Here is a 14036-nt window from a genome sequence, read left to right as displayed (position 1 = left end):
GCATATGAAGATATCACCAGGAGATGCCAGGAATCTCTGCCCTTTTCCCTTCCCAGAGTGCTGCCATCTGGGTTTTACAGCCAGGTATAATTGCATCGCTTTCCCTGGGCATCTCTCTACAGCCTGGCAGATTTTTTTTTTTATTTTTAAACCCTCTGTATACACAAAAGAAAGAATTTTGCATGTGCCCCTGGTTCTTCGGCTAGTGCGAGATAACACACCATCAGTTGCCCACTGTGCTATACATATTTATCACTGCACACCTCACAGCCCTTGGAGACCACATAAGCCTTCACTATGCCCTTTTACAGGTGATGCGAGTAGGGCTCAGAGGAGCAAGACCAACACCACACAGTTACTGAGTAGCAGGGCCAGAGTCCAAGCCTGTGAATGTGCCAACCAGTGCCCGTTTCAGCTAGTACTTGGCTGTATGATAGCTTGAACCTGGACAAGGCCTGGATTCTAATCCTGTCTCTGTCACTGATGATATTTGTAAGGAAAGAGAGAACACAGCAAGGTCCACAAAAGTTAGCCATATTTCTGCCAGATCTAGAACCAACGTGTGCTCATTTTTTAAGGCATTTGCCTGGAATAGTTAAACCTTAATTCGTATGGATTAGACCTGTGGTCTCTCAAATCTTATCCCTGCCAGAAAGTAGCATCCTCCAAGGTAGAGGGAGGTGATTCTGAAGGGAATTAATTAGACACCAATTATCTCAAACACATTTATGAGTGTGGTATAAACTTTCCAGTCGAAAGATTTCTGCTAACCCTGGGTGTTAATCTAGACTGGGTTACGATATAAGATGGTGGCTGACTTATGTACTTCAAAATTCCATGGTGAGTCAATCAATATGTTATGGTCTTCTGCCAAAGAACACCTGATTTGTAGGCATTCTGGACCAATGTTTACACTGGCTAACACATTTGCCTTATGTGTTCCATTGACCTGAAGCACCAGCTTCGGGAACCTTCAAGACATGTTAAATCAGACAATCTGGGCTAAGACTCAGCAGTCTTAAGTAAGCCCAGGTTATACCTTATACTCAAGTTTATGAAATGCTGAGTTTTGTTTTGAGGGTGAGAGCTGTGTGGGAATTTGGGGTGCTTTCTGACAATGTTTTGAAAATCTAAGCCACTACAGGTTCTTGCCAGAACTTGAAAGTTTACCCCTGCATTACCTTTCCCACACCTGACCTGGTCCTTTAGCCTAGGGCATCCCAGTACATTCTGCACAAAGGACAAGGATACAGAGCTCAGTGAGAAGGGAGGCAGAGCTCACACTGTCTGAGTAAATATTCGTACCACGGCAGTATTGGTCCCGGGAAGCAGTGTATAGGTGAAGCCTTCCCCCCTCCCCACTCTGTGCAAAGCTCCATAGGTGTTATATTAACATTACAATCAGAACCAAGTAAGTGCTGCGTGTAGGTTTAGGAAGCCGCGTTCCACCTCCAAACTTGTGTTTCTGATCTTTAAACTGATTAGATAATGAGCCAGATGTGATAGTGCACACCTTTAATCCCAGCGCTCAGGAGGCAGAAGCAGGTGGATCTCTGCAGGTTTGAGGCCTACCTGGTCTGTAGCATGAGTTTCAGGACAGCCAGGGCCAAGGCTACATTTCTAAAAGGAAGAAAGGGGAGAAGAGCAGTTATCAGCAAGACGAATTCAGCAGCTCAAATGTCAGCTGCACAAGCCTGATGTCCTGAGTTTGAGCCCTGATCCCACAGAGGAAGGAAAGGACCAACTCCCAAAAGTTGCCCTCTGACCTCCACACATATGAGTGCACACACGCACACATACAATAGAAATAAATACATATTTAAAAAAACCAAATAGTATCAGATGTCTGGGTCCTAGGATTCTCTCAGCTCCAGGTAGCCCATGGTTCTTCATTCAGAGATGTTTTTACCCAAAGATAGACTTCCTATAATCCTACTAACTGCCAGTGAGGAAGAGGAAGAGGAAAGGCCATATTAGAAGGCAGAGGACATATGGGTTTGGTTAATAGGATTATAGTTGACATTCTCTGCCCTGTTTTCCTGCCTCTTCTTTCCCTTTCCTCATCCTCTTCCTTCTGCTTCTCCACACAGATGTGTCATCAGAGGCTGACCATCTCCTGGTTCGCTGTGGTTCTGCTGGCGTCTCCACTCATGGCCATATGGGAGCTGGAGAAGGGTGGTAAGCAATCTTTCCTTTCTTCCTGTGGGGCTCCAGTTTCTAAGCCTGAGCCCAGGGCAGCCACTGGGAAAGGAGACCGAAATGGACCACCATGCATGAGGTCTCCTCAGGAAAGCCTTGCCTTGGGAAAGATGCAGGGCTACCCTCCCCCCCCCCCCCCCGCCCCACTTCTTCCATCTCTGGGGTCAGTCTCTGCCTGGTTTGGTTTCGTGTTGGATGAAAAGAGTTTCAGTGGACTGTGGAGACAATGGGGACACGACCTTTGTCTGAAATACTAGAAAACAACTCTTCCAAACAACTGAAATTCCCTGGTAGAGAATTTCAAAAGTAGCAAAATTGTCTTCTGCCTTCAACTGCTCCTCCACTCTGCATTGTCCTCTTAGTGGGCTCTGTGATGGGTTTCCTCTGGCCACTTTAGGGTTGGCATTCATATTGACTTGGGTTCAAATCATGATTCTGCCAGGTATTGATTCTGAAACTTTGAGCTGGATAGCCTCATGGCCTCCGTTTTCTTAGTTGGGTGTCAATAAGGTCACTGACCACATGGGCTATTGACTATGTTAATGAATACAGAAGACAACATATGGTAAAATGAACATAAATGTTAGCAAGCCCTATTGTTTAAAACAAAGTCTCCAAACTTGTCATTATCCCAAGGGCAATAAGATTATTTGCAGACTAATAGTGTTGGCACAGCAAGGAGTTCTCTCTGTCTTTGTACTACCTCACACTTAGCAAATGTCCATCCACTCAGTCTTCATATGGACCTAAAAGAACCTCAAATGCTTCCTGAAATCCAAGGTAATAATATTGGTAATTTATGCTTTCATAGCTACACTGTCTTAGTTGGGGTTTCTGTTGCTATGAAGAGACACCATAACCAGGGCAACTCTTACAAAGGAAAACATTTAGTTGTGGTGGTTCACCTCCAGTTCAGAGGTTCAGTCCATTATCACCATGGTGGGACATGGCAGTGTGGAGCTAGAAATGGTGCTGGAGAAGTAGCTGAGAGTTCTAAATCTTGATCCACAGACAGCAGGAAGTGAACTGTCTGCCACAGTGAGTGTAGCTTAAGCAAAGGAGATCTCAAAGTCCATTCCCATAGTGACATGCTTCCTCCAACAGGGCCACGCCTACTCCAACAAAGCCACACCTCCTAATAGTGACACTCCCTTTGGGGGCTATTTTCTTTCAAACCACCACATATACTATTGCAATGTCTAATATTTATTGAACATAGAACCTCATTTAATTTTACAACAGCTGTATAAAGTAGGAGCTATCAGTGTCCCATTTTACAGATTTTGAAAACCAAGGCTCAAGAGATTAGAACAGGACTTGATCCCAGTTAGTCTCACTTCAGAGTCTGTGTGTTTAAGCGTTAGACAATTTTACAGGGAGGGCAGAAAGCAACTGTTTCCTGTGCCCATCAGGAAGAAATGGACATACATTAAAAATGAAAAGATTTCTTGCCTGATGATTATAAACAATACTTTGAGAACCCAGACAGTACAATACCAAAATTGGCACCTAAAGAAAATGAGATCAGTGTTGGGTCCCCAGGGGAATAGTGCAAAGATGGGGACATACCATTAAGTCTAATAAACCAGAAGCAAACTTTATTCTAGGACAAAAATAAAAAATAAATCACAGGGCATAAAAAGCTTATCAGCTAGCTGAGACCACAGTCCGAGGTGGGCTTATAAGGCTGTGGCAAAGGCTGGTTTCTGGACCCACCTTCTTATATTAGGTCTGAACAAAGGAATTTTTACAATCTCAAGGTAAAACTCAAATACAGATTGCCTTACTTTACAATCTTCATTGACAGAGGTTTTCAGTTAAACTAGTGTTTGTAGTTAATCTATTGTCTTCCCTGGTATCTTCAGGTGGTGTTTACTGAATCTCTGCATTCTTTCCTTCAATGCTGCTAGTTTCACATAGCAAGGAAAATGCATAACCGAGAGGTCATGTATATTCACCTCTTAAAGGTTAATTCAGCTTGTATCTGTCGTTAATCACAGATGGCGGGGGGGGGTGTTATCTTAAGCTAACTTTCAGTTTGCAGAGAGATGCTTTGGCCTTGTAAATACTTTGTTTGTAAAGCGGAGTAACCCACTGTTAATAGTTAATCCTTTGACTGCCTGCTCTCATTCTTCTAGGCTTATAACTTTATATTTCTTTATTTCTGCATTCTTATTTCTGGAATCTACATTTATATATTCTTATTCTTGGACCCTTTGGTCAGTATTTTCAATCCAAAGGTTCGCAGGAACTAGAAAATAACAGAGCAGGTAAGGGTATCTGCTGTTAATTCTGATGACCTGGACTTTACCACTGAACTGATCACTGAGATCTACATGATAGGAGAGGACCAATCTCTCCAAACTGCCCCCTGATCTCCAGACACGAGCTATAGCACATTTATAAACACACACGCACGTCTACACACACATACACACAAGGAAAAATTAAATGCTATTTTAAAAATAATAATATCAAGAAGTCTGGCCTCCCACCCCAATAGAATGTTGGACCCTTTCCTAAGTAAAGCTGCTGCCACAGTCAGATCTAAGGCCTGGAGATTTTGGAGAGCTTAGGAAGGCACTGCGGCCCTGGCTGAGTTAACTCTTTCATCACTTCAGACCTGGCAAACCACAGAAGTTTTCGAAAACCAATGTGAGAAACAGAGAAGGCTTGTGATGAAGTCACAGTGACAGCCTGCAGCCCAGGGGGACACCTAAGCTCTGCTTCCAACATCCCTGGGAAGTTCTTTCCCTGTCCTTGGGCCAAGGTCTTCTGAGGTTTCTGAGTCCAGGTTTTAACAGGAAAACAACCTGTAGTGCTGTTCGGTTGCCTGGGGGAAAAAGAGAAACTGGAGGAAGCCAAGGGTTCCTGAGGTCTGGTGTCAACTCAAGCTAATGATTTCCAAAGAGTTTGGCCTTTCTACACCCAAGGCTTTTAGGCCTTTAGCTGGTTCTGGTCCATAGCTGTGCCATTCCAAATCCCCAGCTCTTTGCCACTATGGCTCCCATATCTAATCAGGCATCAAGACCATCTAGAAGACTTACCAAAGGGGTCACTGGGGCCACCCCAACATTTCTGACTCAGAAACAGAGAGCACGCATCATGGATGTTTCTTGGTGATGCTGATGATGGAAGTTGGGAACCCACCAGGCTTTGAAAACCGCTACATTAAGTTATTCTTTTGATTAATAATTCATAAGTGGGTAACCAGCTGAATGAAGCTTTGATGTGACACTCTCCAGAATACCTTATGGAGCTATTCCTGGAGGCTCGTTTGCAAAATTTCAGTGCATTAGAAACCCATTGCATGGCACAGGAGACAAACACTTCCCACTTGATGGGACCTTGCTTAGCCTTTTGGCATCAATGCCTTCCTTCAAAAATGAGGAAACTTTCATCTACTTACCCATATTAGTGTAAATTAGCTCTTTTAAAAAAAAGGCTGCTAATGACAGTTTCCATTGATGAGGTTCATGCAGAAGGGATGAAAACCTTAAGTCTTCCTGGATAATTGTTAAAAGTTTTTCAGTGCATTTGCCTGGTACTTCGGTCTGTGGGTGGTGATGATGCTAATGGTGATGATGATGACGATGAAGCCAGGACAGAGTCAGGCTGTAGTTACTGTGCTGAGGTGTGTGCTTTTATCCATCTATCCTCATAGCCGATCTACAAGCATTGTTTCTATCATCTTGCAAGGACTCTGAGGCTCCTGGTAGTTCAGCACCTTACTCAAAATCCAATTAGAGGCCTTGGGATTTCCCAGTCTATCTTTCTCCATACCTATACTTTAACCACTATGTTACTCTGCTCAGCACACACCCAGCCATATTCCCTGTGAACTGCAACTGGCAGCTCATTCCCCACCCCAGCCCCACCTCCACTCCCTGACCTCTAACAACCAATCTTGTGTTGTTTGTATCTGTCTTGTTTCAAGGTTTCCCCTGTGTGCCTACTAACTAACCAGGGATTAATGATTACAGGCCGCCTGCCAGTTAATGACTTGGTGGCAGTTATAGCACTGTTTCCCTGTTCTGTGACCTTGAATCTGGACAGGGCTCCATGCCCTAAGACCATCTCAGCAAGCACTTCAAAACTCTTGTGAGCAGTGATGTGTCCAGGCAGTGGGGATGCTGACATAGTGGATGAAACCTAGTCCCAGGGTTCATGAAGTTCACCATCCAGGTCTTCACTGCTGGTCCTCTCCAGTTTATGTTGTAGAGGTGGACTGGTCCCCTGGTGCCCCTGGAGAGAGAGTGGCCCTCACCTGTGACACTCCTGAAGAAGAAGATATCATCTGGACCTTTGAAAAGAGCGGCAAAATCGTGGGCTCTGGGAAAACCCTGACCATCCTAGTCAAAGAGTTTTTAGAAGCTGGCCAGTACACCTGCCACAAAGGAGGCAAGACTCTGAGCCACTCACACCTGCTGCTTCACAAGAATGAAAATGGAATCTGGTCCACTGATATCTTAAAGGACCAGAAAGGTAATTCCATTCCCTGGGATAGTACTTTTTCTTCTACATCTCTTCCGAGAGAGAGAGAGAGAGAGAGAGAGAGAGAGAGAGAGAGAGAGAAGCTTGGCGGCTCAATATTGATTTTTTTTTCTTTTCTGACACAGATCCCAAAAATAAGACCTTCCTGAAATGCGAGGCACCAAATTACTCCGGACGGTTCACCTGTTGGTGGCTGACAGCGCTCAGCTCTGACCTGAAGTTCAACGTAAAGAGCAGCAGTAGGTAAGGAACGGAGTCCCTCTGGTTTCTCAACATTTTGCTAGACCTAGCTCACACAGAATCTAAGTACAAACTGTCCATGGATTATCAGTGAAGGATACGGGGACAGCAAAGTCGATTCTGTATTTTTTTTTTCCACTTTCCCTCAGCTTTAAGCTGTAAGCCGGCCCTCTGAGGATAGTTGTTAGGTGAGTTTGAATTCACTCATGCAAATTGCCTGGCAGCCCTTCATTAAGGCTTACAGCAGCATGGGGAGAAATTAAAGAGAACTCTTAGCCACAAATAACTTGCCAAAACTCTACCTTGTGCCAAAAACAGAAACAAGTGCTCTGGGGCCTCGCTCACGGAAACGCTGAAGCAGATTCTAGAAACCTCTGAGACCGTCTGAAATTTTCCTAGAGCCTTTTCAACTTCTCCCTGCCTCCCTCCCTGCTTTGCTATTCTGAAGTCCAGTTTGTCCCTACACGTGGGCTTTCCCTAAGAAACCGTTTCCCAGAGCTCCCGAGCTGGTGTGTCAGACGGCTCTGCCACTAACGTCAGTTATTAGCTGACTCCCTGAGCCACGTGGAGGGCAGTGGAACAAACACCCGGGCTCCACTACGGCTTAAATAAGTAAATTAGGGACTCAGTTCCCCATGTTCAGCATGAATTTACTATGACTTAAACATAACTAGGAAAAATAATGGTTCAGGGTGACATCAGAGTCCTTGCTGCTCGTAGGAAAATTTTCTGAGCTGGGGCCCCTGGGTAGACTCACATACATTGTAAGATGCATACCTGTGGTAGCATGCCAGACCTCTATGTGCTTATAAGAAAAATTATTTTTCTGGCTAGAGAAATCTTTGTACATGTTCATGAAGACACTGGTGCGTGGATAAGGGACACTGTGATACTTTGCATAATCGGCAAAGGAATACTCAAGTAGAGCAGTTATGTGCAAAAGAATAACCCAACTCATATGTTCTTCATAGAGAACTCCCCACAATACTTTCAGAGAGGAAAAAGATGGTTACAAAATCATATATATATATATATATATATATATATATATATATAATTTTCTTGTCTTTTTAAAGTCATGCTAAAATAGAAATAAAAACACATATGTACATGTATGTATGTATATGATTATCTTGAATAGTCATTCAAAAGTTCCAGAAAATTGTAAATAATATCTCTATCTGGGACTCAGATTTGAGTGAAAATGGGGATAGCAGAGACACGAATGTTTTCTTTATAAACATCTTTGTCATTTTGTTTTGTTTTGTTTTTGTTCTTACTTTGTTTTATTTTTGAGACAGGGTTTCTCTGTGTGGCTTTGGAGTGTGCCCTGGAACTTTCTCTGCAGACCAGGCTGGCCTCAAGCTCACAGAGATCTGCCTGCCTCGGCCTCCCTAGTGCTGGGATTAAAGGCATGTGCCACTACCACCGGCCCATCCTTGTCATTTTAATTCTTTATAATTAGTGTTTATTGATCTTATGAATGATAGAGAGAAAATTTAAATTTTCAATGACGGGGTTTAAACAGGTTCTCTGGCGTTAAAACATTTCCAGGTTCATTTAGGCAAGAAATGTAAGTTTTAGACTCTTATAGCTTCCTCTGCTGGAAAAGGCTGGGTTGGCTTTTGAACCCCAGAGGATAAATCTAACCAGTTCTCAGACGACAGTCACCAGGTACTTGCTCTCTGATCTATAACACAGAACGATTTCTGTCTTGCCCATCAGCTCCTCTGATTCCCGAGCAGTAACATGTGGAGCAGCATCTCTGTCTGCAGAGAAGGGCACAGTGAACGAAAGGGACTATAAGAAGTACTCAGTGGCATGCCAGGAGGATGTCACCTGCCCGACTGCCGAGGAGACCTTGCCCATTGAGCTGGTGATGGAGGCACAGCACAAGGATAAATATGAAAACTACAGCACCAGCTTCTTCATCAGGGACATCAGTGAGTTTTGCATGGGAGCATGTACCTGGGAAGCAAAGATGCTCAGGAAGCAAAGATGCCATGTGCCACATGGTCATGATCCCCTACAGCCTTTTTTATTCTGCACCTCCTGAAAAGCATGACATAGAAACTCTTGTCTGCATTTTGCAGAGGAGGAGACTGAAAGATCAAGCTGCCTTTCTCCAGATCTCTAGACTCACAGCTCAGACCCTGATTTCCCTCATGCAGCAGGCATTTGGGGACATGTCTAGTCTGCTCCCCAGGTAGATGAGTGATGGATCTGAGAGTCACTGGGTCTTCTACCCTGAGGCCACAACTTCCCTACCATCTGCAGTTTGCACAGTTCATTTTTCTCTAGCAATCACATATATGTGTGGAGTTATAAAATCCTTCGGACATCTACTTCTAAATTGACAGACAGAGAGTTTGTCTTTTCTCATTGCCTTTACCACATATTCATGGAATGGTCATCCTGATAAAATGGGATGGAATCAGAGACCTTGATGCAGAATTTTCAGAAAGTCTATAGGTGGTGGGATTGGGTGTTGACACAGGGATGGTCAGGGAGGTACCCTCTGAGAAGATGATGTTTGGCAGAGGCCTAAAGCCTCTGTTCATCTTATTACAGTATTATTATTATTATTATTATTATTATTATTATTAATTGTAGTAACAATACTATGAAGGGCATTTGTGAAGTGCCTACCAGGAACAGTGTAGTCATTGTGTAGAATAGAGCTAGGCTTCCTAAATGGGAGCATATTCCAGAAATGTCTCTCCATCAAGAAGAAAGTGCCACCTGAAGATCATGATACTCACTGTATTGTCAGACAGAATCCAGGGGTGGCACCTAGTAGATTATAAGTCTTGGGTCAGCTACATGCTTAGTGCAAAGTGGGGGATCAAGCCCAGAGAGGGTGTCCCTGACTGCAGAGCCCAGATACTAGTCTTTATTAAGCAGAATGATATCAGGGCCTGCCAGTCTTTGCAGTGAAGAAAAGGCTCAAAAACATAGGCTGCTGTCCATAACAGTGACTTCCTCACGTGGAAGAAGCATCCTCCACCGCCGTACCTCACAGGTGCTGCCCGGGTGCTTAGAGAAGAGAATGAGCTATAGGGACTCGAAGGTGGAAGGATCAGCCATCCAAGATCAGAAGCCTATACCCAGGCTCCAAAGTCTGGCAAGATCATAAAGGAGGTTTGTCCTCTTCTGCAGTCAAACCGGACCCGCCCAAGAACCTGCAGGTGAAGCCGCTGAGGAACTCTGAGGTGGAGGTGTCCTGGGAGTATCCTGACTCCTGGAGCACTCCCCACTCCTACTTCTCCCTCAAGTTCTCTGTCCAGCTCCATTGCGGGACAGAAAAGGTAAGGTGGGGGCAGGGACACAGGCGTGGTGGGTGTATCCAGGTCAGATTTATGCAGCCCATGTGGGGCAATGTGAAGATCCTAACAACCAGGCAGGCACTTGCTGAAGGGCTAGACTTGTGCTGAAGACTCTCTCTCTCTCTGCATCACACACAACCCACACAAAGGCCCAGAGGCGCCTCTTCACTGAGGACAGTGAAGTTCAGAAAGGCTATGACTTGTCCAATTTCACCCAGCTAGAACAGTGACAGAACCAGGACCCAGTGTCACTCTGCTGGAGGCAAAGGTTGTGACCCAAACCACCCACTTCCTCCAGGACAGTCAACTGCCAATCCTTAACTATAATTGTCAATGATAAAGAGAGCTGGGTTCCAGGAGCCTAAATGATTGTTTCAACCAAGTGAATGTAATAAATGCTAGAACATTGGTGCTGTGCCTCACACAATATGGATAATCCCTACTTGTGTAATATAAGGAGCAATCGTTTCACCAAACAAGGTGCCCACACTTATACAGACTAACATGGTCACTTTCCAGTCCTCTGGCCCTTAACACAGTGATCTCTCATAAGTTTTTGGAGACAGTTTTATAGAGCCTTTAAAGTCACAAATCAAAGGCTTTTTCCTACATAGCATTTAGAATGTGGTGACAATTCAGCTCAGAGATTCAATCACTCTCTAAAAGTGGGAGCAAAAAATGAGGTTATCTTGAAACAGATTGTAACTGTTAGCTAAATTTTGCTAAGTTTCAGCCCTGTATATATGTATTTAACACTCATATCTTAAATAGGTAATGTTGGGTGTTTTCTACTTGCTAAAAGCTTTCTGAGCACTTTTGCATAAATAGTGTATTTACCTGCTTCCATTCTTAGAGGCAGGCCCCATTCATAAATAAGGAGAGGTACAGAGAGCCAAAGACATGTTCCTGAAGCCCCAACGCTGTTTAGTAGCACTGCCAAGATTTGAAGTCACCAATGTAAGCTGACAGGCACGTGAGGGATGGGGGATGTCGTATTTCTGGATAGCCAGAATACAACTAAGGAAGGCTGGTCTCAGTCCCCCCCCCCCCCCCCCATGAGCCTCATACTGGAGTCTTTGCCTGTGAACAAACTACTATTCAGAGAGACAGAAAGGTGAAGCTTACTAAACAGAAAAGTGAGGCCCCGGGGAGACGGGTGAGTCAGTGAAGTGTTTCCTGCTGAAGCATGAAGACCTGGATTCTAACTCCCAGAAATTATGTAAAAGCTGGATGGAATGCCTATAACCCTGGCATGGCACACGTGCACACACTCGCATTTACACATACATGTATTTACAGCTTCTGCCAGCAGGTGGTGCAAGGATAGCGTCCTTAAGACTACACCGTGTTTGTTTAAGGAGGTTATGTTCTGCAGGAACATGCCAGCCTGCCTTAGATTGCCTAAAGCCCTTACACACTTTCCTCTTCTTTGTAGGAAAATAATTCCATGCTTGTAGATGAGACCTCTACCAAAGTTACATGCCCCAAAGGTACAGAGGTCTGCGTGAGAGCTCAGGATCGCTACTATAATTCATCGTGGAGCAAATGGACATCTGTGATCTACAGTTAGGTGAGCAGGTCCAAAAATCCCAGACTACACATTCAGCTCTCCCGGTGGAGGACAACAGTGGGGGCGTGGCTTGTGAGAGAGGAGGGGATAGAGTTCCTGGCACAGGGATATCAGGATAGCATTTGTTCATTCCCAGATATTAATTTGATGTGTTTGTTAGTTCAGGCACTGTCCTGGGCCCAGGGATATTACAATAAAGAAAACAGGCAAGGGTCTTTTTTATCTTTTTTTATCTTTGTACGGGGCGGGGGGGGGGGGGGGGGGGGGGAGGAAGGCCGGATGCCCGGGAAGCCAAGAATCAGAGTCAGGAGGACCTGGAAGTAGATAAAGTTGGAACATCGTCCTAGGGGCTCTGACGACCACTGAAGAGCTTTTAATAGCCTGATGCGATGCCCTTTTAAGAAAAATCTCTCGAGAGCCCCTGGCGAGCATGAGACTTCTGAGTCTCATAAGGAAGGACTGGTCCTTCTCGCATGGGAATCCCCAAACCCAATGGCTAGGGAGAAGGCGTGCTGAGCAATGGGAAATACGCTTCTGACTAACACAGACTTACCCACATTTCCTTACAGGGTCTAATCCCAGGATGCAACTTTGGAAGAAAAAAAGTGCAAGTGCAAGACGTTAGCAAAAAAAGTTTAAACTCATGATGGAAGAGACCCCTCCCAAAAGCTATTTTCTACTTAGTTGGCTTTTTCCAGTGTTTTAGCTTCATAATGACACCTTTGCTATATTTCTACATTTAAATGTCAAATGCCCACTGAGACAACGAGCTAATTTATTAACATAGCGAGCCTTATGTTATTTAAATATTTAAGTAATTTATGTATTTATGTATTTATTTCTGTATTTAACATTTGTATACAAAGATGTATTGAATATTTCATGTTCTCATGGCCTGATCCACAGGGACCAGGCCCTATTATGCAAAGTGTGAATTTATTATTTTGTTCAACACCTTTTCAACTAGTGCACAGGTACCCTGGCTTTTGAGACAATCAATAAGAGCATAATATTCTGACACAAGCAATGTTATGTATTTGTGACCAGTAAAGAAAGACACAGGGGACATTAGGAGACTATGAAGAAGCTATGAAGGAAATTCCGAAGAAATTAGTGCTGGTTCCAACATCAGTGAAGACTTCCTAGCAGTGGCATTGATAAGAAGCCAGGACCACCTGTGCTCCTATTAGACTCTGGGTACCTAAATTTAAAAGATTTTCTAAATCCAGGTTTGGGGCTATAGCTCAGATGGTAGAGTGTTTGCCTAGAATTCATGAAGCCCTGAGTTTGGTCCCCAGCCCTGTATAAACTAAGCATGGAGGTGCATACCTTAATCCTAGCACTAGGGAAATAGAGGAACTTCAGAAAAACCAGACGTTTAGCATCATCCCCATCTACATTACAAGTTCAAGGCCAGCCTAGACTGTATGATATACTACCTCAAGAAGAAGGGAAGGAGAGAGGGGGTAGGGAGAGTTAGCTGATTACCTCCTTGTCAGTCCCCACCTCCAACACTCATAAGACACAGAATAGAGACATCCTGGGTGTCTGGAAGAAAAGGGAATTGGCATTTGAGAGGGAACATAAGTATAGTTGTGTCTAGAGGACATAAAATCAGAAGTGCCTTAATAACCTTGTAAATGGACGCAAAGAAAACCATATAGAAGCACTGCCTCATCAGCCTGAGTACAGCTATGACCTGACAGGACCCCTCATGCCCCCGAAGGTACTGCAGCTACATAATGACCTAATACCATGCTTCTTGTAGTGATCGCCTTTGTCTATTTATTTATTCACTTATTTATTTATTTATTTATGCCTTGTGAAACCAAACGAATAAAAACTTTTCTTTGCAACCACGGTTTGCTTCTTTCTCAGCTGACTATGGCGTTCCATTTCCAAGCCTATTTGGGTACCCTCCACCTTCCCCCTTCTCCCCCCTCTCCTATCACCCCATCGTCTAAGAACTGCTTCTCCTTGAAGTGATTTCATCTCCAATTGTGCAGAATCGCTCTTTCCTTTTATAGTGTCTCCAACATCGGCATCTTGCTGAGCTCAGGGAAGGTCTCTGCAAGCTTCTCAGCAGGAACTCCACGAGGGCACAACACTGCACTGTGCCCTCTTTAGGGGTTTGCTGCTCCATCATCAATCCTGAAATGATACTCTGATTTCCCCCCTTGTCTTAGTTCGCTTTATATTGCTGTGAT

The 14036-nt window shown here is 44.2% G+C and overlaps 1 protein-coding gene across 1 annotated transcript; it reads left to right on the top strand.

The window, feature by feature from the left end:
• The first annotated feature begins 2090 nt into the window (after nt 1-2090).
• Il12b (interleukin 12B) lies at nt 2091-13685 on the top strand. Its single transcript, XM_041676602.1, has 7 exons — nt 2091-2178; nt 6409-6684; nt 6819-6936; nt 8659-8876; nt 10093-10241; nt 11695-11829; nt 12399-13685. The coding sequence occupies exons 1-6, from the start codon at nt 2091-2093 to the stop codon at nt 11827-11829; spliced, it is 984 nt and encodes a 327-aa protein (XP_041532536.1). The 3' UTR covers nt 12399-13685.
• The last annotated feature ends 351 nt before the right edge of the window (nt 13686-14036 follow it).

This window comes from Microtus oregoni, unplaced genomic scaffold, assembly GCF_018167655.1.
Source record: "Microtus oregoni isolate MIOR12 unplaced genomic scaffold, Mior012 000027F_ref0000203, whole genome shotgun sequence".
Lineage (NCBI taxonomy): Eukaryota > Metazoa > Chordata > Mammalia > Rodentia > Cricetidae > Microtus > Microtus oregoni.
This window is presented reverse-complemented; position numbering and strand designations above follow the sequence as displayed.